The sequence below is a fragment of the Rhizomucor pusillus genome (assembly GCF_041956525.1).
Source record: "Rhizomucor pusillus strain CBS 183.67 unplaced genomic scaffold VTP01scaffold_5, whole genome shotgun sequence".
Taxonomy (NCBI): domain Eukaryota; kingdom Fungi; phylum Mucoromycota; class Mucoromycetes; order Mucorales; family Lichtheimiaceae; genus Rhizomucor; species Rhizomucor pusillus.
Genome location: NW_027192147.1, coordinates 442,563 through 465,785, shown reverse-complemented (window position 1 = coordinate 465,785; position 23,223 = coordinate 442,563). Strand labels below are relative to the sequence as shown.

General features: G+C 45.0%; 12 protein-coding genes across 12 annotated transcripts; 6 read left to right on the top strand and 6 right to left on the bottom strand.

Moving 5' to 3' along the window:
- Window positions 1-1,463: 1,463 nt before the first annotated feature.
- On the top strand, window positions 1,464-2,544 carry VTP01DRAFT_8306 (uncharacterized protein; the record flags this gene model as incomplete). The annotated part of the gene is made up of 4 exons (XM_069387413.1): window positions 1,464-2,066; window positions 2,143-2,295; window positions 2,357-2,458; window positions 2,515-2,544. 4 exons carry the CDS (start codon window positions 1,464-1,466, stop codon window positions 2,542-2,544), a joined length of 888 nt encoding a protein of 295 aa, XP_069241184.1.
- A 202-nt stretch (window positions 2,545-2,746) lies between these two features.
- Window positions 2,747-4,534, top strand: VTP01DRAFT_8305 (uncharacterized protein; the record flags this gene model as incomplete). Its single annotated transcript, XM_069387412.1, has 6 exons — window positions 2,747-2,842; window positions 2,903-3,298; window positions 3,358-3,712; window positions 3,769-3,960; window positions 4,020-4,189; window positions 4,265-4,534. 6 exons carry the CDS (start codon window positions 2,747-2,749, stop codon window positions 4,532-4,534), a joined length of 1,479 nt encoding a protein of 492 aa, XP_069241183.1.
- Window positions 4,535-4,664: 130 nt separating this feature from the next.
- On the top strand, window positions 4,665-5,742 carry VTP01DRAFT_8304 (uncharacterized protein; the record flags this gene model as incomplete). The annotated part of the gene is made up of 6 exons (XM_069387411.1): window positions 4,665-4,794; window positions 4,851-5,029; window positions 5,080-5,181; window positions 5,238-5,384; window positions 5,445-5,501; window positions 5,554-5,742. 6 exons carry the CDS (start codon window positions 4,665-4,667, stop codon window positions 5,740-5,742), a joined length of 804 nt encoding a protein of 267 aa, XP_069241182.1.
- Window positions 5,743-5,761: 19 nt separating this feature from the next.
- VTP01DRAFT_8303 (uncharacterized protein) lies at window positions 5,762-6,680 on the bottom strand (the record flags this gene model as incomplete). The annotated part of the gene is made up of 2 exons (XM_069387410.1): window positions 5,762-6,423; window positions 6,476-6,680. The coding sequence occupies 2 exons, from the start codon at window positions 6,678-6,680 to the stop codon at window positions 5,762-5,764; spliced, it is 867 nt and encodes a 288-aa protein (XP_069241181.1).
- A 131-nt stretch (window positions 6,681-6,811) lies between these two features.
- On the top strand, window positions 6,812-8,536 carry VTP01DRAFT_8302 (uncharacterized protein; the record flags this gene model as incomplete). Its single annotated transcript, XM_069387409.1, has 8 exons — window positions 6,812-7,126; window positions 7,219-7,279; window positions 7,357-7,526; window positions 7,602-7,877; window positions 7,937-8,048; window positions 8,111-8,267; window positions 8,332-8,383; window positions 8,441-8,536. 8 exons carry the CDS (start codon window positions 6,812-6,814, stop codon window positions 8,534-8,536), a joined length of 1,239 nt encoding a protein of 412 aa, XP_069241180.1.
- Window positions 8,537-8,980: 444 nt separating this feature from the next.
- On the top strand, window positions 8,981-11,182 carry VTP01DRAFT_8301 (uncharacterized protein; the record flags this gene model as incomplete). The annotated part of the gene is made up of 4 exons (XM_069387408.1): window positions 8,981-9,065; window positions 9,152-9,384; window positions 9,444-9,790; window positions 9,850-11,182. 4 exons carry the CDS (start codon window positions 8,981-8,983, stop codon window positions 11,180-11,182), a joined length of 1,998 nt encoding a protein of 665 aa, XP_069241179.1.
- Window positions 11,183-11,431: 249 nt separating this feature from the next.
- VTP01DRAFT_8300 (uncharacterized protein) lies at window positions 11,432-13,565 on the bottom strand (the record flags this gene model as incomplete). The annotated part of the gene is made up of 2 exons (XM_069387407.1): window positions 11,432-13,272; window positions 13,343-13,565. 2 exons carry the CDS (start codon window positions 13,563-13,565, stop codon window positions 11,432-11,434), a joined length of 2,064 nt encoding a protein of 687 aa, XP_069241178.1.
- A 419-nt stretch (window positions 13,566-13,984) lies between these two features.
- VTP01DRAFT_8299 (uncharacterized protein) lies at window positions 13,985-14,212 on the bottom strand (the record flags this gene model as incomplete). Its single annotated transcript, XM_069387404.1, has 1 exon — window positions 13,985-14,212. One exon carries the CDS (start codon window positions 14,210-14,212, stop codon window positions 13,985-13,987), a length of 228 nt encoding a protein of 75 aa, XP_069241177.1.
- Window positions 14,213-15,061: 849 nt separating this feature from the next.
- VTP01DRAFT_8298 (uncharacterized protein) lies at window positions 15,062-15,729 on the bottom strand (the record flags this gene model as incomplete). Its single annotated transcript, XM_069387403.1, has 3 exons — window positions 15,062-15,341; window positions 15,418-15,525; window positions 15,578-15,729. 3 exons carry the CDS (start codon window positions 15,727-15,729, stop codon window positions 15,062-15,064), a joined length of 540 nt encoding a protein of 179 aa, XP_069241176.1.
- A 1,002-nt stretch (window positions 15,730-16,731) lies between these two features.
- On the top strand, window positions 16,732-18,911 carry VTP01DRAFT_8297 (uncharacterized protein; the record flags this gene model as incomplete). The annotated part of the gene is made up of 7 exons (XM_069387402.1): window positions 16,732-16,998; window positions 17,061-17,113; window positions 17,181-17,481; window positions 17,550-17,746; window positions 17,815-18,052; window positions 18,115-18,339; window positions 18,465-18,911. 7 exons carry the CDS (start codon window positions 16,732-16,734, stop codon window positions 18,909-18,911), a joined length of 1,728 nt encoding a protein of 575 aa, XP_069241175.1.
- A 118-nt stretch (window positions 18,912-19,029) lies between these two features.
- VTP01DRAFT_8296 (uncharacterized protein) lies at window positions 19,030-20,317 on the bottom strand (the record flags this gene model as incomplete). Its single annotated transcript, XM_069387401.1, has 5 exons — window positions 19,030-19,224; window positions 19,281-19,483; window positions 19,554-19,781; window positions 19,844-20,221; window positions 20,284-20,317. 5 exons carry the CDS (start codon window positions 20,315-20,317, stop codon window positions 19,030-19,032), a joined length of 1,038 nt encoding a protein of 345 aa, XP_069241174.1.
- A 240-nt stretch (window positions 20,318-20,557) lies between these two features.
- Window positions 20,558-20,885, bottom strand: VTP01DRAFT_8295 (uncharacterized protein; the record flags this gene model as incomplete). Its single annotated transcript, XM_069387400.1, has 2 exons — window positions 20,558-20,677; window positions 20,751-20,885. The coding sequence occupies 2 exons, from the start codon at window positions 20,883-20,885 to the stop codon at window positions 20,558-20,560; spliced, it is 255 nt and encodes an 84-aa protein (XP_069241173.1).
- Between the last annotated feature and the right edge of the window lie 2,338 nt (window positions 20,886-23,223).

Here is a 23,223-nt window from a genome sequence, read left to right as displayed (position 1 = left end):
TTCTAAATCTGTCGCACGCACTGCATCAGTCTAAGATGGAATGATGCTTGCTGGATCGGGGGCCTCAAACCCTGAAAATCCCAGGGTCGAATTGCCGTGCAACTGTAAACAGTAGACCAAACAATCTGAAACCGCCCTTTATTTGCAGTCCGTGATAAAAGGATAGTAACTCTACATGGATCAACAGCAAGAGCAATAGTCTTGGGTTATCGTGTCCGTTCGCTGCCTTGTTGGCAGTGTATCCAAGTGCATCCACGAAGCACACGTCAAAGCAAACGAAAACCATCATTTTGCTGTTACTGCTTTAAACAAACAAACACCCATGTTTATTTCGTAAGACTGAAAGCAAAGGATGGTAAAGATTATGAACCAATACTACAGATTGGCGGTTTGACCAAACTAAGTGGCAACAATAGAAAAGAGGCTGAAAGACAGGGAAGAAAACGTAAAAGGGTTGAAGTTGCCAAGATGAGCTGTGTGGGAGTAACACTACGGAGTCAGAATACAATTTATATGCATGAAATAGACGTGTATGCAAAGATATTCGATGCATAAGATCAGTAGTGATGGCTGCTCTAGAATCGGCTCAAGTGCAAACACCGTTAACGAAAGGCTGCGAGATCTGGCTTCATGCAGTAACCAGCGAAATAGTATTCCGGCGATTATATCCGAGGTACATAGTACCTTTTAGGAACAGGATTTTCATGCAGAGATCATGACTTCCGGCAAGATCCAGGCTAATCAATCGTTGTCTTTCTTGCTCTCGAAACCACAGTATACGACCTCTTCGCAAAAAGAACCATCCAACAGACGGTGCTCACAGACTGAAGACTCCTCTGGCTGGTGTGGTTTTTAACCTGTCATAGCTGTGGATTCTACATAAGTACGTGCTTCTCCATAGAAAGTCGAGCTATAGAAAAACATATCGCTACTAGCGAGGATTTTTGGCATAGGCTGCCGATGTGGACAGAAGGTATTCAAGCATCGCTCATTGAGAGAATTTGCAGCACATAAATTGTCTCTGCCTTTTGGTTGCTTCCATATTGAAAAAGAATACAGAAAATGGAATGTCCCTGCAGTTTGGAGTATCCTAGGGCTATCCAACTCCAACAGCCTACGTAATAACTATCCTATGTATATCTGCAACTATTAAGTGGATCTTCTACCATTCTCGTGGGCGTAAATTACTCTTGCCAATTCTCCTTTGCTTTTATCGATTTGAGTCTTGCAACGAAAACTTATTGAATGAAGAAAGAGTTTTAACTGGATATATGCTTTTGAGGAACCAGAATGAAAAAGTTAAATATAAGTATGTACGCTGCAGGGCTCGTTGTAAATGTTGTAGAGCTTAAGCAGGAGTAGCGGTGGTGGTGGTGCAACCATGTCAAGGTAGCACCAACGCAGGGTGCACAATCCAATTAGAGCTTAGAGCAGATAGTGAACATGGTGATCTTTTCCCCCCAATGGATACGGTAACGAGGCCATCACAGCCAAGGCAGAGAAGCCCTCGCAGCGATACGGATGTACCCCTGTTTCTTGGGAGACGGCATTCATCAGCTAGCAGATCCGGCACTTTAAACTGCGGCCACAGACTCCATCGAAAGGCTCTTTCACTCGATACTACTCCTCTTTTACACGGCAGCGCCAGCTCAACTTATTACTCAACCCTCTTCATTACTGAGCCTTTAGAGTTCAGTCAGCAAAAACCCCTTTCCGAAACCGCCATTCTTTCACAACCTCGAACTCTCCATTTAGGTAGTCTTATTGAATCAAAACTGGTCTCATTGTCTTGTTTGTGCTCAGCAGAAGCAAAAGTAGACACAGATCCTCCTTCCTCGACATTCGAAACTCCTGACGACAGACAACCACTTTCTTCCGGCACCGAATGCGACACTCAGAATGCCATGGTAACAAGACCGGCGAATCCTTCTGAACAAGTTAATCACCAAGCGATCGATCTTACGAGACGTGTGGCAGACAGAGCGATTCGAGTTGAACGCGATTATTCTAAAGGTGACGGTATCACCCGTTTTTCAATAGACTACCCTCCACAGCTTACCGGCAAGGTAGTAGAAGAAAGCGTGGCAGCCTTTCGATGATCTCTATTAATATTAACGGAACGGACGGGTATCGACAATGTAGATTGAACCCGAACAGTTTCAAAAGACAGTGCAAACTCTCAATAATATACTGCAAGATGCCGAGCAGGTCTCATGGCACTCAGTATTTGATAATGTCATGGAGTGTCTAACGCTGTATACTTGGCCTATTTTCTTTTCAACTCATTATCAAAAGGCAAGCTTGCAGATCATTGTTAAAATAGTAGGCACATTGTTTACTGACTTTTGTTATCCAGTGCATTCGACGTCTATTATCCTTTATTCAATCCGAAAATGAATCTATATACCATCCCAGGGGTCTTTCAATATCCAATCCTGTCCGTGCTGCGTTTCTTTTCGTAAGTGTCAATGTAGTTGGAGTAAAAACCGTTACTTGCTGATCTGCGTTTTACAGCTCGAGATAAAAGTTTACGACAATGTATAAGTGAAGCACAAAATCTACATTTCCCCTGATTTCTAGTCCTTACTACGTACTCTTTACTATTTCTTTTTTCTCTTCCCTTGTTACGATTAATACATTCCAGACCTTTTGTTCTCATTTCACGAGCTTAATCGATCTCCAAAAAGAGCGTTAAAATTTTGATTGTGCACGGATATCTCCTTCGTCTTTTCAGCGTCCAGCCCGAATGACAGTCGATCCGAGCACGATCCAGCAAGAGCTACAACTGCAATATCCAGGGCGCTCAAAGCAAATTGAGACTATACTGAAACTGCTAGGTGAGGTCAGTCTGAAGCTACCTGATCGATCGTAGATTGCAAAGAATTCACAATGAGCGTTGCAGCCCAGTGACACGACTCCACCCAGCATTTTCATTTACGGCCATCCGTCTTCGGGCAAAACAAGCGTTGTCACGTCGATATTTGAAAAGACGATGGATAGACGAATGTGGGCTATGATCAACTGTGTCGAGTGTTACACCCCGCGTATGCTGTTCGAACATGCCCTCAATCAATGGTGCGGTTGGATACCTTCGCGACAGAATCAGTTCAAGACGATATGTCGTGCCGATAACGTACACCAGTTTGTCAGAGTCATTCAGGATGGAGTGGAAATAGACGAGGACACAAAAATTCGGCTTGGAGATGACGAGACGCGATATTTGATATTGGATAAGGCGGAACGCTTGCGAGATATGGGTGCGAACTTGTTGCCGGTTCTTGTCCGTCTATCAGAACTGGCAAGTAAATCAAAAGTCATGTATTGGATTTCGGCTGTTACTGAACGTCAACTCTATAGACCGAGAAGAACGTCTGTGTTATCTTGATTAGTACGATTGTTTTTGAGAAATTTCGCGTCAAAGGTGGTGCCTATGAGCCATTTTTAATCCGATTCCCGGAATACACCATGCAGGATACATTGACTATATTAAAGTCAAGTTTTCCACCATCCAAACGTCGCGTCCAGCTGCCATCCGTGGATGAAGATGATCAAGAGGAATTTCGCTACATTGATCTGGATGACGACTTTATCACCAACTATGCAGAACTCATCTATTCAATCTTCAATCACAATTGCAAAGACTTGAATGAATTACGGTACCTTGCAGCGCTGTTGTTCCCATTATACCTTCAGCCACTAAAAGACGGACGAGGTATGCATCAGGAAATACTATTTTTCATTTATAAGATACTCAATGTTCTCCTGCAGCAAAACCGCAGGAACGAGCCAAGCTGTTAAAATTTGCACAACCGTACTTTGCACAAGCAACAGATAAACTCTATCTCAGAGAAATATCGAGTGCCGAATGGACAAAGGAGACACACCGCTTAGAAGAAGCATCCATGGAAGACACACCGCTTGATCCATCCCAAATGCTGCGCTCACTGCGACGGAACAGAGGCAAGTGCAATTTGCGGGAGGATATATTTGGAGCTTTTGCTTACAGACATATATTGCAGGCGAATTTGAACTACCATATTATACAAAGTTCTTGCTGCTGGCAGCATTTCTGGCATCATACAATCCACCAAGACTTGACGTTCGATATTTTGCACGATCAGGTGAAGTACGGACCCGCAAGAAAGGCGGAGGCACGCGTAAAACACGACAGGCAGATCTGGGAGGAAAGGTAAACGAGAAAAAATACTAATTGCAAAGGCAATCAAGTATATATATATATATATACTGATGTATGATTTTCAAGATGCGACCGCAGTTGTTAGGTCCCAAAGCATTTCCCGTGGAGCGAATGCTTGCCATTTTCTACAGCATTATCGATGATACCCTTGAAGACACTATCGATATTGAGACGCAGATTGCAAGCTTGACTTCGCTGCGGCTGCTTATTCGTGCCAACAATATGGAACGGCTTGAAGCTGCCAAATTCAAATGCAACGTCAGTTTCGAGTTTATCAAGACTGTAGCAGCTAGCGTACGCTTCGAGATTGGGCAATATCTCTATGACTTTTCCTAGGTTTATTATTGCTGCCGATCGTAATAAACACAAAAGCCATCGGCTCGCCTTGAACAAGGTTTTCTTGTTCTATTTGAGACACCCAAGTTTCGCCGACGAGCGCAAAACGGACAGAAGATCTCCCTTTCCAATGGCGAACAATGAAATTTCACCCATAGTCTTTATACCCATTGCCCTTTGCTTGCTCGGAATCTTGGGCCTTTTAGATATCTACAACCGGCAACGGCAAGCCCCCATAGATGAATCTACGACAACAATAGGTACAGCATTCGTTGGTGAACTTGCGGAATCGCGTGTTCTGACAATACCGTCGCAGCGTCGTTGCGACAGCAGCTCGAACAAGACGAGAACGATCTAGAGTTTGAGCCTCCCGCCGAGGCAGCCGACGAAAATGACCCTGGGGAAGGTTCGTCTACGTCCGTGCGTATAAAAAAGATTGGAAAAAAGAAAGGCGAAAAGTTGAAAAGGAAAGAACAAATGCGGCAATATCGTGAGGTAAAGAACATCAAGACACAGCACATTTTACGTTACTGAGACAATACTAGTATATGGAACATCAACGGGAATTGCGAAGAGCGCAGGATGAAGTGCTTGAGGAAGAGTTTCGACGGCGAAAAGCAGAAGAAGCTATCCGGAGAGAAGAGGAGGTATGCAGATAAAATCCCATGTACATGGCAATGCAATTAATCACAGGCTGTAACAGGCAGAGAGACGAAGAAAGGAACTTGCAAAGAAGAAGAGGCAGCAAGAAAAAGAGCTAGAGAAAAAACGGAAAGCAGAAGAAAAGGAGCAGCAGAAGAAACAAGCACGGTTCCAAAAATATCATCAAAAAATCGCAAGCAAAGTCAAGGTATTACTCTGTGATTCCTGCATCAAATCAGGTTCAAGATATATAACGTCCCGTTTGTAGGAGCTTAAAGTATGTTCTATGGAGGTGCTTGGAAAAGCCGTAGGGTTGTCGGCAATGGTAAGCTCTCATGGGTTAGGAGCAGGTACGGATGACTGATTACCGACTGCAGGATGCCGAAGAAATATTGCGAGAGTTGTGCCGCTCATCGTCGGAATACAAGTTATCGCTATGGTCGGGAGAGAACTTTATGTACATTGAAGAGAGAGATTACGAGCGGATAGGACAATGGATGGAAGAAAGAGGAAAAGTATCTGTACAAGACGGCGGATTAAGTATGCTGTCGGTCCTAAAGGAATAATAAAGTGGGGACTGCAGAATCAAATAGTAAGTTTGGAGATGACCTGCTGTAACCCTTTCATTACATCATCCATAGAATCTTCCTGCACATCAGTTCCTCCCGCTCCCTGTCCTTGAATATTCATGCCCGATAACTTCGAAGATATCTCGTCAAGTTCCTGGATGGTATCTGCAAAGGCATCAGAAGGCGAAGGGCCATCGTTCGGCAAGTTTTCCCTATTGAAAAAGCGCTTTAGGAGATCTATAATCTCCAGTACTTGATTCACCATTGTCTGTTGTGATTGGAGATCACTGGATCCATTCTCTTCGCGCAAACGTATTAAAAGATCCAGTCGTGAATAAGCGAGACTTAGCGGAGACCTAGCACCGAGCCTGTATTGCATTGGAAGTGGCACTCCATCATCTGGTGGCAAAGATGCATGCTTTGGCGGGTTGACCTTGGCGCCTGCCTCCAGCAATGCGAGAACTGTTGGAACACTGTTTGATATGACTGCAAGGTCCAGCGGTTTGTTTCCCACAATGTCGCCCATGGGATTATTTACATCTGCTCCATATCGTATCAATATCCGAACTATCTCTGCTCGTCCTCCAGCACATGCTACCAGCAACGGCGTTCTGAGCTTCGAGTCGCGCACCATGTCAGGGTTTATCTTTGGCTCGCTGTGTTGTAAAAGGTGGTTCACTACATCACTCCGTTAATTACATTTACAGTTTTGGGTGATCAGCGAACTTGCCTCTGTCCACATCGCCTTTAGAACATGCTGTCATGAGTGCTTCACGTTCTCGACTGTTGATAAACATATCCTTCAACGCCGCAGTAGTGGCCGTCGGAGGCCGCCGTGGGGATATTTTCCCAGCATGACTCGTTCGCAGCAACCGATCGATGCAATCGTTGGGTGTCTTGGAGGAGGAGGAGGAGCTGCCACCTTTAGGACGCATGTGTGCAACAGCAGCAGGAGAAAGGGATCCTCGTGACACAAAGGTTTCATGATGGTTACTTATTTGTTCAAATCGGGCGGACCTGCTGGCTGCTCTCTCAAACCCTTTCTTTCCCGCCAGCCCTATTTTTCATGCAAGCTCTCGTCGTTTTAACCATCTTTGCCTTGCACATATTACTATCGTCAGCAGTAGCAGCGCAGCAGCAGCTGCAGCAGTTGCAGATTCCTATCCAAAGCAGTAAAGGCGACCCCGATTTGCTGCCATCGCCGTTTACAGTCGAATGGGTGCAGTTGCTCGAACAATTCTACAATACCTTTGGAGGACATCGAAATGCAAGCCGAGAAGAAGACGAGTGTCCTGTAGAGATACCAGAATTTGCATGCGATGCATTCTACTGGCATGATGCTCTAGATAGGCAGCGCAGCGCACGGCACTTGAGACCGCAGGTAAAGTAGGCGCTCCGTTGTTAACCAAGTGTGTGTGGTTGGGTAGACATCTGATTGACGGGATGGTTTGGGGATGATGTGACCCGGATCAGGATATCAGGTCGGTCATTGCTTTGGGTGACAGCATTTCTGCCGGATTTGGCATGCTTTCAGGTAAATTATAAGCATGTCACGGGTTGACCAGCTTTCATCACTGACCCTCACACCCCAAATTTTGCGGGACGTAAAAGGGCGGCCTCCATTCGCAACCATCTGGGAATATCGAGGCAAAGTGTTCTCTGTCGGCATGGATATCGATGAATACACTCTTCCGAACTTTCTGGCGCGATATACTGACACCGAGGGCGGTCCAGATGGTGTAACTTTCCCGCTATCTCGAGGGAAGGGTCTTGACTTGGCTGTAAGTAGTAATCCAACAACACAGTGTAACCAAATTGTATCTATATGCTTACATTTTCTTCCATGCTTTCTTCAGGTCAGTGGAGCCAAGGTCCAGGACCTGAATAACGAAGTGGACAAGCTCATCTATCTATTGAATTCTGACAAGCAGTATCGATCTATCAAGGATGAGTGGAAACTGATCACCATCTTTATTGGTGCAAATAATATCTGTGTACTATGTGAGAAATCGTGGACAGGTCGATCTGCTATGGCACAGGCTGAAGAATTCGAAAGGCATATGCAGCTTGTCCTAGAAAAGTTGCGCGATAATGTCAGCAAGTCATTTGTGAATCTAGTAGCTCTTTTTAACGTAACGTCAAATATTTATACTCTTGGCAAGGAATGCTTCGCTAACAAAAATGCATTTAGGTATCGAGCGTATACGAGGCTGCACTCGGAGACCCGTACTGCGAATTTGTCTTGAATCCAAATCATTTGCATATTTGCTCTTGTCTTCAGGGCGATTCGGAGCAGCGGCTAGGTAAATATTGACCTGCAGCCTTATCTAATATGTTCATTGACACAACTATTTAACCTCTGTAGCCGCTGATCTCATGGTCGCAGAATACAATATGCGATTGGAAAAGCTAGCACACAACTCCTCACTCTTGACTCATGACTTCTACATTGCTTATCAGCCGGGATTCACTGCGTTTCCTGTATCGAAGTACAAACAAGGCTATCTCAGCAGTTTCGACTGGTAAGAACTAGAAGGGTAATGTAGGTTCCGCAGTAACTAATTCTTTTCTTTCTCTCTTTACAAGCTTCCATCCAAACAAGTGCGCCAACAAGGTCATGGCTATGACGCTATGGAATGTAAGCTGGATAGACTGCCTTGACGCATAAGAATTGAACTGATAAGAATGTATGCAGAATATGTTCTCTAGTCCAGCAGAGAAATTAGAGCCCTACGATATTGAAAACTTGACGTTCAAATGCCCGGGTCCTGACAGACCTTACTTGCAATGATCAGCATTCTTACAGCATGTTACAGTTTATTGTACTAATACTTGTAAAGCATCATTAATAACAGCTGCACTGCTTCTTCTGTAAAATATTGAGTCAAAAATTATGTTGCTGAATATTTTGCAAGACAAGATATTGTCTTATCATTTATTGTATTTCATTTATTGTATAAAGAGCCTTGTCCTTGTTGCATTTAGCTGTTTTTTGATGACGTGGAGAACCTCGCAGCGTCGTTTCCGGGTTTCTGGTCCGTATCTGAGTACAATTGCGTCGTTGTTCGGCGACGGGCGGACCGACGACTGCTTAGGGCGTTACTTGGCTACCGCTGCTGTGACACAGACCCTTCACAGCAGCGGACTCTCAAGGGAATAATCGAGGGTGGTGAAAATCGAATCCTCCCTTTCTCCCGACTCCTGCTCTTGCTGCTGCGCTGCACTTGTCGCCTATATGAGGCATTTAACTAAAGGCAGCAAGACGATCAACGTCCACCTAAATGAAGAAAAATTCTACTTCCCTGGCGATACCATTAGTGGTAGGCATCGACATTGAATCTCAGGAACCCGTGCCTGTTTCGTAATCGTGCCCTCTCTTTCTCTCTCTCTCTCGCTCGTGACTTAGGTATTGTAATTGTGCATCCAAAGAGCCCAACCAAGACGAACCAAATTCGCTTGAGATTTTCCGGTCAAGTTCATCTCGCTCTAAAGGACAAGGAGACGATTTCTCTCTTTCAAGAGACCAAAACCATCCCTGTATCGAGCGATGGAAGTTCAAAGTATCATATCTTGGAGGCAAAGCAGCATACATTCGCCTTTGAGTTTACTGTTCCAAAGGATCTACCGAGCAGCATGGAGGTAAATAGTATGACGTTCACTATGCATGAAATTGCCAAGCTATACTAACACTGTATCAGTTTGAGAAACGAAAAGCTCGCATTCGGTATACGCTGACTGCTATCCACGATCGACCAAGGGTGCCAGAATCGCTTTGTGCTAAATCAGAGTATACCGTGCCGATCCTGGAATACGTGGACGTTACTTCGCCGAAATATCAAAAACCGCAAGAGTATAATCTCGATTTTACGGTGCCGAAATCAAAAAAACCCCAAAAGAGTCATTTGAAGGCAACCATTCCCAGGCTAGGATATACAAGAGGCGAGTTTGTACCACTCAGCATGGTATTAAACCACCACGAAGCTCTCGTTCGCAAAACCGGTGTCAAGGTAGAACTTGTAAGAGCAGTGGATATCCGGACAGCTAGGTAAGAGCTTGTTTTCGAAATGTGTGGCGTCATTTCATTATTGACCAACCGCGCCGCAGGAACAACCTAAGCAAAGAAGATATTTTAAAATCATTCGAGCATGATGTCAATATCATTGGGCCGTACAACTTTTCACAAACTCTCACATCGCAGCTTCCGTTGCCAACATCAACGCCACCAACGATTAGATACAAGGACCAGATCATCGATATTCGTTACAAGATCCGGGTACGGCTTTTCATGAACGGGGGAAGGAATTCAACAGAGACGCACAACCTGGAAATACCATTTATTATTGGTACCTGGCCGCGGGCGGCAGTGCCTATCGATGACGAAGATGACAACGAACTTTTAGAGAGCATGGGAGAGCTCATGTTGAGCGACAAGGAGGATGATGATTTAGGGTTTGATGATGGATCGGTTTCATATGATGGGGATTACGGCCCGCAACCTACGCGCACGTCGTCTGCCTCTGTGACACATCGGCGAAATCTCTCCAATCCGCTCAATAACCTAAAATCAGCCTCTTCATCGGCGGCGACATTGACTCTGCGCAATAGTCAAATTTATTCCGCAAACAATGGTGTCGTTCGCTCGGATTCCAATGCATCAAGGTCGTCGCTGCGGTCGCATGGCTCGGTTAAATCTTACCACTCTAATCAGTCGTGGGATCAGTCGCCAATGTTGTCGCGCAACACATCTATAGGAACCAGCGTCACAACGCCGGAGCAGCAACAGTTTATGGCGAATCACAACATGGCGTTGTCGGCTATTGGGCAGAACTTTTTGAATCGATCGACATCGTCACCAGACTTGCTTAATCAGCTCACGCCTGATGGCATGCATTATCAAAGCAACTATCGAGTCCCTGATCCTAGAATGGCTCAACAGTACCAGGCGAACAGGACGTCGATCCACGAAAATAAAATGATGGATTATCATCAGCAACATGCAACGCCCCGTCCTTATTACGGTATTGAACAACAGCATCAGCAGCAACATTATCCACAGCAACTGGCAGCGTCTCCTTCTTATCCTGCTTACACGCCAGCTGGCTACGGCAGTGTTCCTCGTTATCCGTCAGAATATCAACAACCTCCTACAACGTCTACCAACAATGTGCCGACACATGTTCTTCAGCCGCTGGATAACGCATCCTATCAACCGCGACGATCTGAGAATGCATCGCCAACATTATCCTCACCTTCCATGCAAAAAGTGCCTAATCCTTTCCACAGCAATCATAACATGACTGGACCTAGCGCTCAAGTTTCAAGTGATTCCGATGATTCTGACGATGACGGCGATTTGTTCCGCATCATTGAAAAGAAGAAGAAGGAGAGGCAGAAACAAGAATGGATGCAACAGCAACAGCAACAGCAACACCAATAACAGCAATGACTCCATCCACAACCCCACATTTTTGTGTAAATTTCCCCCTTACTTACCGTTATTAACCTTTTTGTACCACTATATCTTAGATCCCGTTCTGCCGTGATTTTTCCCTACATATATCGCACTACTACTTTGTCCCCCAGTTCCCGTCCCTCTGAATAAATACTTTTAGTACGACCATGCGTATTACACGCCCTCGAAGCAAAATAATGCATGTATTTTACAGTGAGCTATCTTGTTGACTATTTACAATGAATTTTCCTCCTCGTCCTTGTCGGCAGGAAGGATCATGCCGAACTGTCCAAGGATATTTCCTACTGGACCTGGCAAACCTTGTTGACTCTTGTAACTTTCTAATACATTCTTGACCAAGTTCAGCTGGATATCAACAGGAGCATTCTCGTCTTCTTCATCGACGGTCGTCTTTTCAAAGGAGGCATTGAGCTTATCGTGTCCGTGCACTTCTCGATCCATTTCTTCCATAACCCTAGCCAAATCCTCCTCATTTTCTTCTGCCTGCGGCTGAGTATCTTTAACTTGTTTCGATACTGCTGTTTCGCTCTTTGCAGGAACCTCCTGAGTTCGAGCAGAAGGAACACCCAGTGCCTCGTTCAAGATGGCCATGAAACGATCGGTGTCGAAGGATACAGCTCGGTCTTCATCCTCGTATTCGTCCTCCTCCTCGCTATCTTCCTCCTCCTCACTGGACTCTTCCTTGCCAGGAAAGTCTACGCCTTCAATTCCGCTCTTGCTCTGCTCCAGGAACTTTTCAAACTTGTTCATCATGGTCTCCAAATCGACTTTGGGCTCAGCATCGTCATCGTCGTTGTCGGAAGCATCAAAAAGCTCCTCTTGCATATCAGCAATCATCTTGTCGCGTGCTAGGCCCATTCTTTGGATAAGCATTTCCTCAAGCTGTCGCGGGTCTACATTCATCCAGTCGTCGCTATCTTCAGGTTCCTGATGTTTAGATAAAAGTTCCTGTAGCTTTTCGTCCGAATAGTCTGCCAGGAGCTCGTCGATCTTTTGTTTTGGAGCGAGGCCGTTCAAGACGCTGCTGTGTACAAACAAGTCCTGGTCATCAGCATCCACGTCATCGGATGTGGTGGGTATAATCTGTTGCTGTGTTTGCGATCGCTCCTGTTGCTCCGCAAACTGCTGCTTCGCTTGCTCTTCTAATTCTCGATACAGCTTCGATCCTGGGCGCTCATTCCGGAAATACCCCAGCCGGGTTAACTTTTCTATGAAATGCTTGTATTTGCTGTTTCCCTCGTACGAAAACGCTTTTGTTGTATTATCTTTTGCAGCAATTGAAGAAGAAGAAACGGGAGAGGAATGGCTACCGCTGTTGTCCGTGTAAAGCATTTCCATGCCGCAAGCTAGTTTCATACCCAGTTCTGCTACTCGAAACTCGCGTTTCTGAGAGGGTGGAGGGAGGCGAAAAGGTTTAGGCGGATAGAACTTTTGACTGACGGTCTGCGCATAAGTTGTTTTGGTGAATCGGATGGTTGTCTCTGCAGATGCGGCGGGCGGGAATGTATTCATAAAGGCGCACGCTTTCAATGCAATTGGGTCACGCAAATAAAACGCTTCCACCGCAAGTGCCAGCAGTTGCGGTTCTTTCAGCAGTACGTACGCTGCACGTTTGGGTAATTTACATCGGGCACGATGTATTTCTTGCTGCGCTGCTTTTGGGTATTCTTCAATCCTGGACTGTATCGTTTGCTGCACAGCATCGTCTGCTACAGTATTTACGCTCGACTGCCGTACAACCTCAATCGCTTTCTTCTTTTCCAATTTGTTTCCGCCCGGTATCTGTATAATATCTGCAGGACTACTTGGAAGTGGTATAATGTGCACATTGCCCTGTTTGATAAACACGCGGTTGGAACTGTTGGACGGGTCGATCCATGAAGGCAGATCCATGGCCGCTTCAATCAATAAAACATCGCCGTCGTTATCCGTGACGCTTATTACAGCATCCTCGATATTTCTCGATATTTGGTAGAGCATGTAAATTATAAACCATTCGTCGTTGATACAATCTCCAAATCGTGTGATGCCTTGCAGGAACGGGTATGGAGGATCTACAAAGACCGTCAACGATCAAATATATATACGGGACACCTGCTACGTTGCACTAGAGTCTTTACTTGCCTCTCTTTTCATCCTGAACGATTTGAAGATAGAATCGATCTTTCTGCCAAATGTAACCTTCTAGATCTGGTTGCAGCATTGTCCTGATCAAGGCCAGTGACTCTTGCAAATGCTCGATCGTAGCCTCAGTCGTTTCTTTCGGTGGCAGGTAGACGGAATATTGAACATAGTTTACATCCTTTGATGCCGATGCACCTTTGAAGACATCTTGGAGAGTCTCCATTGTATAAAGCAGGTCGGAAAGCGAGGTTGGATCCGACCGACGTCCAAGTCTCCCCGCCCTGTGTCGGGAGTAGCAATGCAACTGGGATCAACGGTTAAGAAATTTGAGCTGAGTTCTTGATCTGTTTACAAGACTGTAACAACACATGTCACGGTTCAAACTTTTACAGCTGTACATAATATGTGCCAGAGAATAAAATTTTTCAATTCAAAAGTACAAATGCTTTAATAATATACAATTTTGCATCTATTTAGAAAGCTTGTTGCCGGCGTAAGCTTCCACTTCAATTTCGATTCTCATGCCGGGTTCACTGAGCTTGGTGACTCCAATGCAAGTCCAAAGTTTGGAATACGTTTCTTGAACAGTTTAACAACCGTGGGATGAGTAATATCCATATCCATGTGGTAGGTACGAACGCTTTAGACATCCTCCCATCCTCGAAGGCCAACTCCCTGGAGAACGTGGTCCACGTTCTGAAACGCGAGTTCAACTTGTTTAATTTGGTCGTGTGGGTCGAGGTTGCCCTCTCGGTCCCATCCGCCTTGTCCCGAGCACTTGACGCCCACGATTATGGCTGAAGAGTAATGGTAAGGATCGGCGATTTTCACGGCTGGGCCTTCGTCAACGTAGTATTTCAAGCTGGACATGGTGGTAAAGACGTGTTAACGTGCCCAGAACCCACGGTTTTATAGCAGAGAAGTTGACGCGGTAGAACTAATCAGGCTGTAAGGCTTCGGAATACAAGCATCGTGCATAATACTTCTTTGAAGATCTGGATTTCATCCCCTGCAGCTAGTTAGAAAGACTCGTTAGTGAACGAGGAGAAAAGATGGTATCTATCATTCATGTATATTTGACAAATTGCTCTGATTTGCTTTGCATGCACAGTGAATAATAATTGCAGTTGCATATAGACATAGGCTCTTGGCGTGCACGGAGCCACGAACTCAAAATCATACTCACGAAAAGACCAAACCTATGGGAGTTGTCGGATGTTTGCTTTTCTTCTGCTCGGTTCATCCCAATCAAATGACGTTGTCAAAACTCGGGAAAACGGTTGACAGCTAAGTAGACACTTCAATCGCTTTTACTGGAGTCTACCGTAATTCTAAACTTGTTAAGATCACGGAGCAGCTTAAGTTCTTTGCCGAGCACGGCTGGTGCTATTCATTAGCCTATTTTTCAGCACTCATTCGCACCGACTAAGCTGAATAGATCATATGAATATTAAGCTTGCGACCTATAGCGTGTCGCGCGTCATCGAGCGTAATCCATACCACTTATTCAGCAGGCCGGGTCTGTGCGCGGATTACAGTAATCATGTGACTAAAACCCCGCCTCAGACTGAGCAGTCAATTGTCATCGATCATCCATGGGGAGGGGCAAGAGTATCATTAAACGAAGGACTACTGGCACCATTATTTCTATGTAATAAATTCTTGTAATTTAATTCGACTTATTTATCTGTACATTTGCAGGTTATTCTTGAATGTAGATTAATTGAGCGAGTATGTGTTGTTCGCCTCCACCTTTCTCGTATGAGCAGGCAAAGGATGAGAAACTTGTATACAAGTAGTAAGATGATGATTAGGAGGCACTTGTAGGTCCAATCCTTCGGCCCAAAAGTCTCTGTGATTTTGCCAGTTTATAAACAAAGAGTTTGGAGGAGGCGTTTGCGGCAGCAAGGATACAATAAGGTATGCGAGGCCCAGTGTAAAAGAAAAGATAGTAACTACAATGTTGAGTAGCTTTTCGCACATGACAAGCCCTCCGAGACTATTAAAAGTGTTATTATTCACAGTGAGTATTTGCAATCTATTTAAATGTGACTGAGTTCCCAAAAGATACTTGCAATACAAAGAGAAGACCTTTGCCTCGATGCAATCCAAGAAATCCAAAGTATACTTGTACGAGAGCTGGCGAGATCAATTCATGAGCGACTAAACATAAAGAAATCGTGCTAAACTGAAAAGTAAGACGAATGTACTCTTACAGAATGACGCGGTGCTTACGTGCAATAAATAGCTTGGATAATTTCTCCGAGGGTACCGTCGATAGCTTTCAAGACGGCTGCCGAAAATAACAAGATATATACAGTGATGTTGGCAATGTTCACACCGAGACAAAGAAAGTTTTCGACTTTGGCCCGAGATATTCGCATCATTTAATCGCTGTTCGAGAATAAGAATAGAGCGATTTGAATTCGTCCGAGTATCAGTTGTCAGTATTCTCGGAACATTTTGACACTTTCAAGTATAATTGACACTGATTTCAATCCAGCTTGTTTGTTGTTACCGAAAATGCGTCACTCTGCAGTGTGTCCATAACCACGGACATGCAAACTAGACAAAGACAACTAAGCATGATCTATAATCCTTCTTGTGCAGAGGCATAACTGATGTTAATATAGGAGCATACAATTCAGCGATATTAAGAGTTTTTCTCAAGGCTTCTCGAAAATGCCTCGTTCGCACAGTTTGGCCCATCCCTGTGCGGGATGACCACGAGTTTCCAAGTGTTTATCAGCATTTGAAGCACTCTAACATTTCCAACAACAATAGGCGACGGATTGTTTTTGGAAAGAGCAAAGAATGATGTAGAGGGATCATGAAACTTTTTCCCAGGCATGTAGCACCTGGTTGCTGACACTTGAGCTCCGTCGCGCTTGTGCATGGTAAGATTACTTTTGACGGAGCTTCTGAATATTATCGCAGACGTTACATCCAAGGGGCGGATGCTTCGGACAGCTCGGGCCTGCCCCTGTTTCATAGTCTAGCAAACTTTTACATTATTTGAGTTAGTCGGGAATAGAAGACCACAAAGTTGCATACACATAGATAGCGAACTTGCCATTCATTGGATGGAGACAAGGAGCAAGATCAGTGATTTCGACTTGGCTATATCTATTAAGATAGTGACAGGTAAAAAACTTAATAAGACTAAAAATACATGAATGCATGCATGTTGACTGACTCGACACATGCAAAGGGGAAAAGTGTCTGCGCGGAGGTGAAGGGAGAGAGTACAAAGCCCATCCGTGATATAAAAGGCAGCAGTTTCATGGATCAAACCATATATCACTCGAAAAGAGACAATACACTCTCCTCGCATTTAAACCCCACTATCTCCGTTTCTTGCTCTTTCCCTTCAAGCACCTCGATTCACAATGGACATTCCTAGTCCTAATCGAAGTGGCAGCGCATCTACAACCGAGATCGCACCTCGTCTCAGGAATCTCCACCCGTCTCACCTGTCGCCGGACCACCAGTCCCAGTACCTGTACGGTGCTGTGTCTCAGGAGAACGGGGCAATACCAGAGCGATTATCCGGCTCGTCTTTTACAGAAAGGATAGGCTCTTTTGTCGGCTCATACTCTCGGACGTCCCTCATGTTTATGGCCGAGAACCTGACGGTACCTGGGTCAGGGCAATTGGTAACTGTTCTACTTTCTTCTATGTCGTCTGATCTGCTGCTAACTAGATGGAAATTGTCAAGCTGGATGAAGAGGAAGATAGACTCTCCATGTTCTCTGATGGTCCCTTATCCAGGTAAAGGCGCATGGATAATATAGGGATAGCACGTTTCATATCTATCCATACCGACCGATAGTTCTAGACGTCCATCCGCTGACGGCACCGATCGATTGCAACGAAGATCCGGATCATACCACTCCCATCTTGACAATGAACGAAGCTCGCTGCTGATGACTGGACTAGATAAAATCATGTCAACGCACAGTATCTCCACCGTTGCCGATGATTACCGACTCGTTGCTGCTGTTAGCAAGGAGCCACTAACAGGACATACCACGGCTGCTTTTGATGAACACAAGAAATCATCGTTTGCGCAATCCATCTTCAACTCCATCAACATTCTGCTGGGCGTGGGTATTTTGGCGCTCCCGCTTGGATTCAAGGTATGTTAGCATACGGGTTGTCATATGCGTTTGCGCGAAGATTCCAGAAATTGATGAATAACAACTAGTGTGCTGGCTGGGCAATTGGTCTTACCGTATTTGCATTCTGCTGTCTGTTGACGAATTACACGGCCAAGTTGCTCGGACGCTGTCTTGAAGCTGACCCAGAGTCCAAGACATTTGGTGATTTGGCTGGTGCGGCCTTTGGCATGCGCGGCAGAATTTTCGTTACGGCCCTCTTTGTCACAGAATTGATTACCAACAGGTAACAAGAAAGAGAGAGAGCAAACACTAGTACTTACACGTTAAACTGATACCGTCGCCTTTTTTCAGCGTTGCTATGGTGGTGTTGCTTAGCGACGGCCTGAACTCCCTATTCCCAGGAATCTTTGATACCCTCACACTTCGCATCTTGTCGTTCGTCATTCTCACACCTATGCTTTTCTTCCCTGTGCGCTATCTCTCTTATTCAAGTTTGCTTGGTATTATCAGCGCTGTCAGTATCATTATCGTCATGCTTGTTGATGGATTCAGCAAACGTGAAGCACCCGGTAGCCTGTGGGAACCTGCGGTAAGCACGCAAATTGGGTCTAATGCAACGTGGAATAACTCTTCTTCATGCATTGTACTTAGGATACCGAGATCTGGCCATCAGATTGGATGACGGTGCCGCTTAGTTTTGGTCTTATCATGGCCGGCTTTGCTGGGCACGCCGTGTTTCCGACCGTTCACCGCGATATGGAGAATCCAAAACGCTACGAATCAATGGTGAACTTGACGTACTTGACGACAACTGCAGTTTACTTCGGCGTAGCTGCATGTGGTTATCTCATGTTCGGCTCACAGACTATGCAGGAGGTAAGAGATTTCTGTTTTAGTCTTTTGTTTACCTTTTCTATCTCTCTCTCTGTCTATCTCTCTCCTTGCATGCAATGTATGCGCCATTCTGTGTGAACTCCTTTACTGATGCATCTACTAATTAGATCACACAAAATATCATCGCGGTGCCTGAGTACAATCGTATCCTCAATCGATTAGCTGTCTGGCTCATTGCACTTCAACCAATTGCCAAGTACGGTCTCAATCTCAATCCTGTCAACCTCAGCTGGCAAATCATGCTCTTTCGACAACCACACGTTGAAGCATGGTGCTCCAGGGCAAGCTGGCGCGAACCTTGTCTGACAATTATTGGCAAGACATTTGTCAGTGTCTTCATCGTGATACTTGCCTATTTAATACCCGGCTTTGACAAGATCATGGCTCTCATCGGTGCATTCTTTTCGTTCATGATTTCTGGTATCTTTCCATTGTTGTGCCACCTGCGCCTTTTCGGAGGAAGCTTGCTCTTTGGAGAGAAGTTACTGCACTGGATACTCATCTTTATTGCTTCGTCCATGGCCATCTCTGGTACTTTGTGGAGTTTTATTTAGAGTATTTGGCTATCAACGCTAGTTGTATGGACATGCCATTGTGTATAGATTTCAAAAAAAAGTAACAAAAAGCTAAAGCAGAAAGTGTGAAAAAAGGAAAAATAATAGTATAATACAATTAATCGTCTTGAACGAATCGCCAGATACGAACAGTGCCATCATCTGCAGCAGATGCTAGCCAGTCACCGTGATTCTGTGTAGGAAACCAGCTTACATGGTTCACATCATGTACGCCGTGTGCATCTTTGACACTCGCAACAGGTTCCCAGCTAGAAGCTGGATCGCCCAAATTAGCATCACCTGTGCTCTTTGACTGGAAAATTCGTGTTAGATAACTTGTCTGAATAATTACATAAGTTCACAAAATACCTGTGCAAAGATACGGATTGTATTGTCTCCACTGGCGCTAGCAATGTGATTGTTGACCTTTGACCAAGACACAGAGTAGATGCATCGTTCGTGGTAGCCAGATAAAGTGCAGATAGTGCGGTAATCGCCAGAAGAGCTGGCACTTTGCTGCTCCTGTTTTAATGTCTTCCATATCCGTATAGTTTGGTCATCGGATGCCGATACTAACCAAGATGGAAATATTTAGCAAGAAACAATATATCGCTCATAGCTCCCGCGCTTATTCGGATATACCTATATAGTCTCCAGTAACGTCAAAATCTAAAGCCCACACTGTAGAAGTATGTCCCTTGAGCGTATCAGCGCAGTACCAATCGTCATCGTCCTCGCACCAGATCTTGATTGTGTCATCGTAACTAGCAGATGCCAAAATTTCCTTGTGAGGATGCCATGCTACCATTTTCACATCCTGGCTGTGCTCTTGAAGGACGCTTAAGCACTCAAAATCATTATCCGCTTCCACTATTGTGAAGAATAAATGCAAAGTTTCTACATGCACATGTAGATATTTCATGCTTAGTTACCTTCCCAAATCCATACGCTCTTGTCTCTGCTGCAGGTAGCCAACAGTTGCCCTGACGACGACCAAGCAACAGATTTTATTTCATTTTCGTGTCCTTCAAGAGTGGCCACACACTCCCATTCGTTTTCTCGAGGGTCGTGTTCCCAGATACCCGTCGTAGCATCGAAGCTTGCTGTGGCTATCTCGTTTCCAGAAGGAGACCATGCAACGCTGCGGATAGTGCGCTTGTGTCCTCCATCGAGTACATTGATGCATTGCCACTGCGACATGTCAGAGTGCGACACCGGTGCCCAGAGGCGCACTGTCTTGTCGCCGGAGCATGTAGCGAGGATCGTTTTCGAAGGGTGCCAAATAGCTTGCCACACACGATCCTGGTGGCCTTTGAATAATTATAAGTGTGTTGGTAAACTCGTATGAGTAATGAAGAGACTGGATTGCTACCTTCTAGAGTCGCTACAAGCTCTAAGCGCGGCATGTGTTATATGCTTAAGATTATGCGGAGGAGGCAGCTCAGGAGAGGAGGAGATGGATTGAAAAAGCCACTTGATCAATGCAGCAGCGCATCATCGCCTTTGTTCGCCGACTCACCCCACTATGGCCGAAAATGGAGCAGATTACGAAATGGAGAATGCAGAGGAGCGTGAGCAGCTTGTAAGGTAGTAACATTTAACAATACATTGAACGTTTCAGCCGGCAGAAGATCATTGTATATATTTTAGCAACGTTCTCCAGCTTCAGACACAACTACGTGGTAAAGTTGAGGCAATCGTATATACAGCGACGGCGGCCCTCTAACGACATTTGCATGCAACAGCTCTGATATCTCGAGTGGACTCTGCACGGAAAGAACATAATTCTTTGCTTGCAGAAAATCAAATGCTGCAGAAATACATCAATAATTCACTGACCTCCACGGCTGTCTTTGGTGCGACCGGTGTTGTGGGACAAACCGGTGCAACTGCTGCAGCAATGTCCAAATCTTCCAGCTCGACTGATTCCTCACAGTGATTGAACGTCGCAGAGACTACTAGTCGAATCATCATGGTATATCTTTATTGTACAGAAATATATTTATTGTGTTATTTTTCTCCAAAGTGCGAAGCAAATGAAAAGCTTATCTAGACACTACCACCAGCATCACGTTGTTATACTCAAAGACAAAGATTCTGAATACCTTTCAAGATCACTGGATTGAAACCTTACGACCTTGTCTCCTAATCGCATATGGTTGCGGCAATGTGTGGCTCTGCGATAATCCAAACTTTATACGAGCGTCCGAAGAGATAAGGTTTCAACCATTGGATCAAGGCGTAAAGTCTTAAATTTAAAATAGTAATAAGGATATAGACGCACTTGATATGTGCATGGGCTGTTCCAGACACCGGTGAAACGAGACTCGTAACGCATCAAACGTACGAGTCAACGAGTATGCAAATTCAATACATTTCCAGGTGGCGGGAAAGAATGCCAGGTGAGTTTCGAAGCTAAATCCCGAATAACCGGTGAATCGATGGTCTGGTGTGAATACATACATACAATCGCACCCAAGCCTTCATTTAAGGTTACATGGAACTGTTGTAATTTCTATGATGATACGGCCCTTAGGCGTATCTTTTAACATTTCGTCGCAATCGACCATTGCGCTCAAGTCACGGTCAGCTAATTATTAAGGTTACAGGGTGAATGATGCTATAATATACAGGAGTGCGAGGAATTTGGATAAGAATGGAAAGATTTGCTAGCCATATTTGTCAATTCTTCTTTGAGGGTCTGCCCGTATTCCAAAAAATGAAATGATTTCCCCTCACTCATTTTAGAGTCGGTTTTTCCTTTGTTAGACACTACAGAGTGGAGGAATCTACAATTGCTGCGTTGCAAGTAACCATATTCTGCGAGCGACAGGTGGTTCACAGCAGCTCGGAAGGCTAATATTTTTGTACTTATCTGCACGAAGCGGGAGACCCGGATTTGTATGTGTGCTGGATGCATGACACGCGGTAGACATATGAAACGGAGCCACTAAATGCTACATATTTTAAAAGGGGTCCTGCTTTGAATGACATGTAAAAGAATGCAGTGACACCTTTCACAATACCTTGACTGACAGTAAATAGCGATCGATCAAAGTTTGGGACTCCTTCCAAGTATGGAAGTGATCTCCATCGAGGCAATTTGCCAGGTGCCTTGATGTGTGTTCGGGCATCTGCCCCTACTTTGTCATTCAAGTGCACATTCCTTGTTGCTGACAATAGCTGAATGTTCCCGCCCTTTTCGGGAAAGAAATGACTAGAGCGAGCTTTCTGCAGGTAAAAATGTGATGCAAGCTCATTGTCTGAGTACAGATTGATCCGCCGGCGCTTTCGAATACGGCTATTCCGAGTTCAAAGATCGACATGCCTGGGAACCTGTGAATTATGGACAAATAAGAACAGGGAGGGCTGAAGATCGCTGCTCAAGAGGGGTCTCCAAAACAAAAAGAGCGGTTCGTTACCATTGGCTTTGTTTCAAATTCATGAAGATTACCTGAAGGAGCAGCGGCCGTCACTTGCCATGAAAGGAACCCAAAGGGGGAACGGATGGGGGACAAGAGAAGTCTTTTCCATCCCAATTGCACCCCTTTCTCCGTCACGCGCTTACCTGCATACTTCACCCGCGCAGCAGCAGCATCACCAGCAGCAGCAGCGCAGAAAAGAGAGTGTGTTACCGTGTGTATATGTGCCTCCTTTCGTTCGTCACTCTCTCCCTTCACACATTGTCATTGTCCTTTGTTCCCCCCAACAATCCTCCTTCCTTCGTTCTTTGCAACTTTCGGTCGACCAACAAAAAGGTAAACACGCAAAAGCGAACCTGATAAGATACACAATCCGGAAGCATTTTTTTACTGTCACTTGGCTTGCAATAACATCGTACTCTCCTTATCGTAAGTATTTCGATCATTCAGATTGTTTCTGTTTCTCTGTGTCTTGTTATTGTTATTATGATTCCCCCGCACTCCCTGCTTTGCTCACGGGACATCGTCATTTTTGTTCTAGTTGCTCTGCGAACGTAAACACTTGCACACACACCATCAAGAGATTCTCTCCACTGGTCGTTGCCGGTTTCGTTCCCCTTTTCGACTTTTATCTTTTTTTTCCCTTTGATTCTCAAGCGATCTTCATTTGAAGACACCACACAATTTCATATTGCAAGCATCCCCCCATCCATCCTTTCCCACTTCCTCTCTTCTTCTCCCATCTTCCCACTTCTTTCTCTATCACTCTTCATTTCCTTCAACTGCTCTTTCGCGCTCGATCCCTTTTCCCACATTCAAGCACGGAGCAAGGGATCCCTTACATTGTATATCGCGCCTTTTTTTCATCCTTGTTCCCAAGCAACAGACTT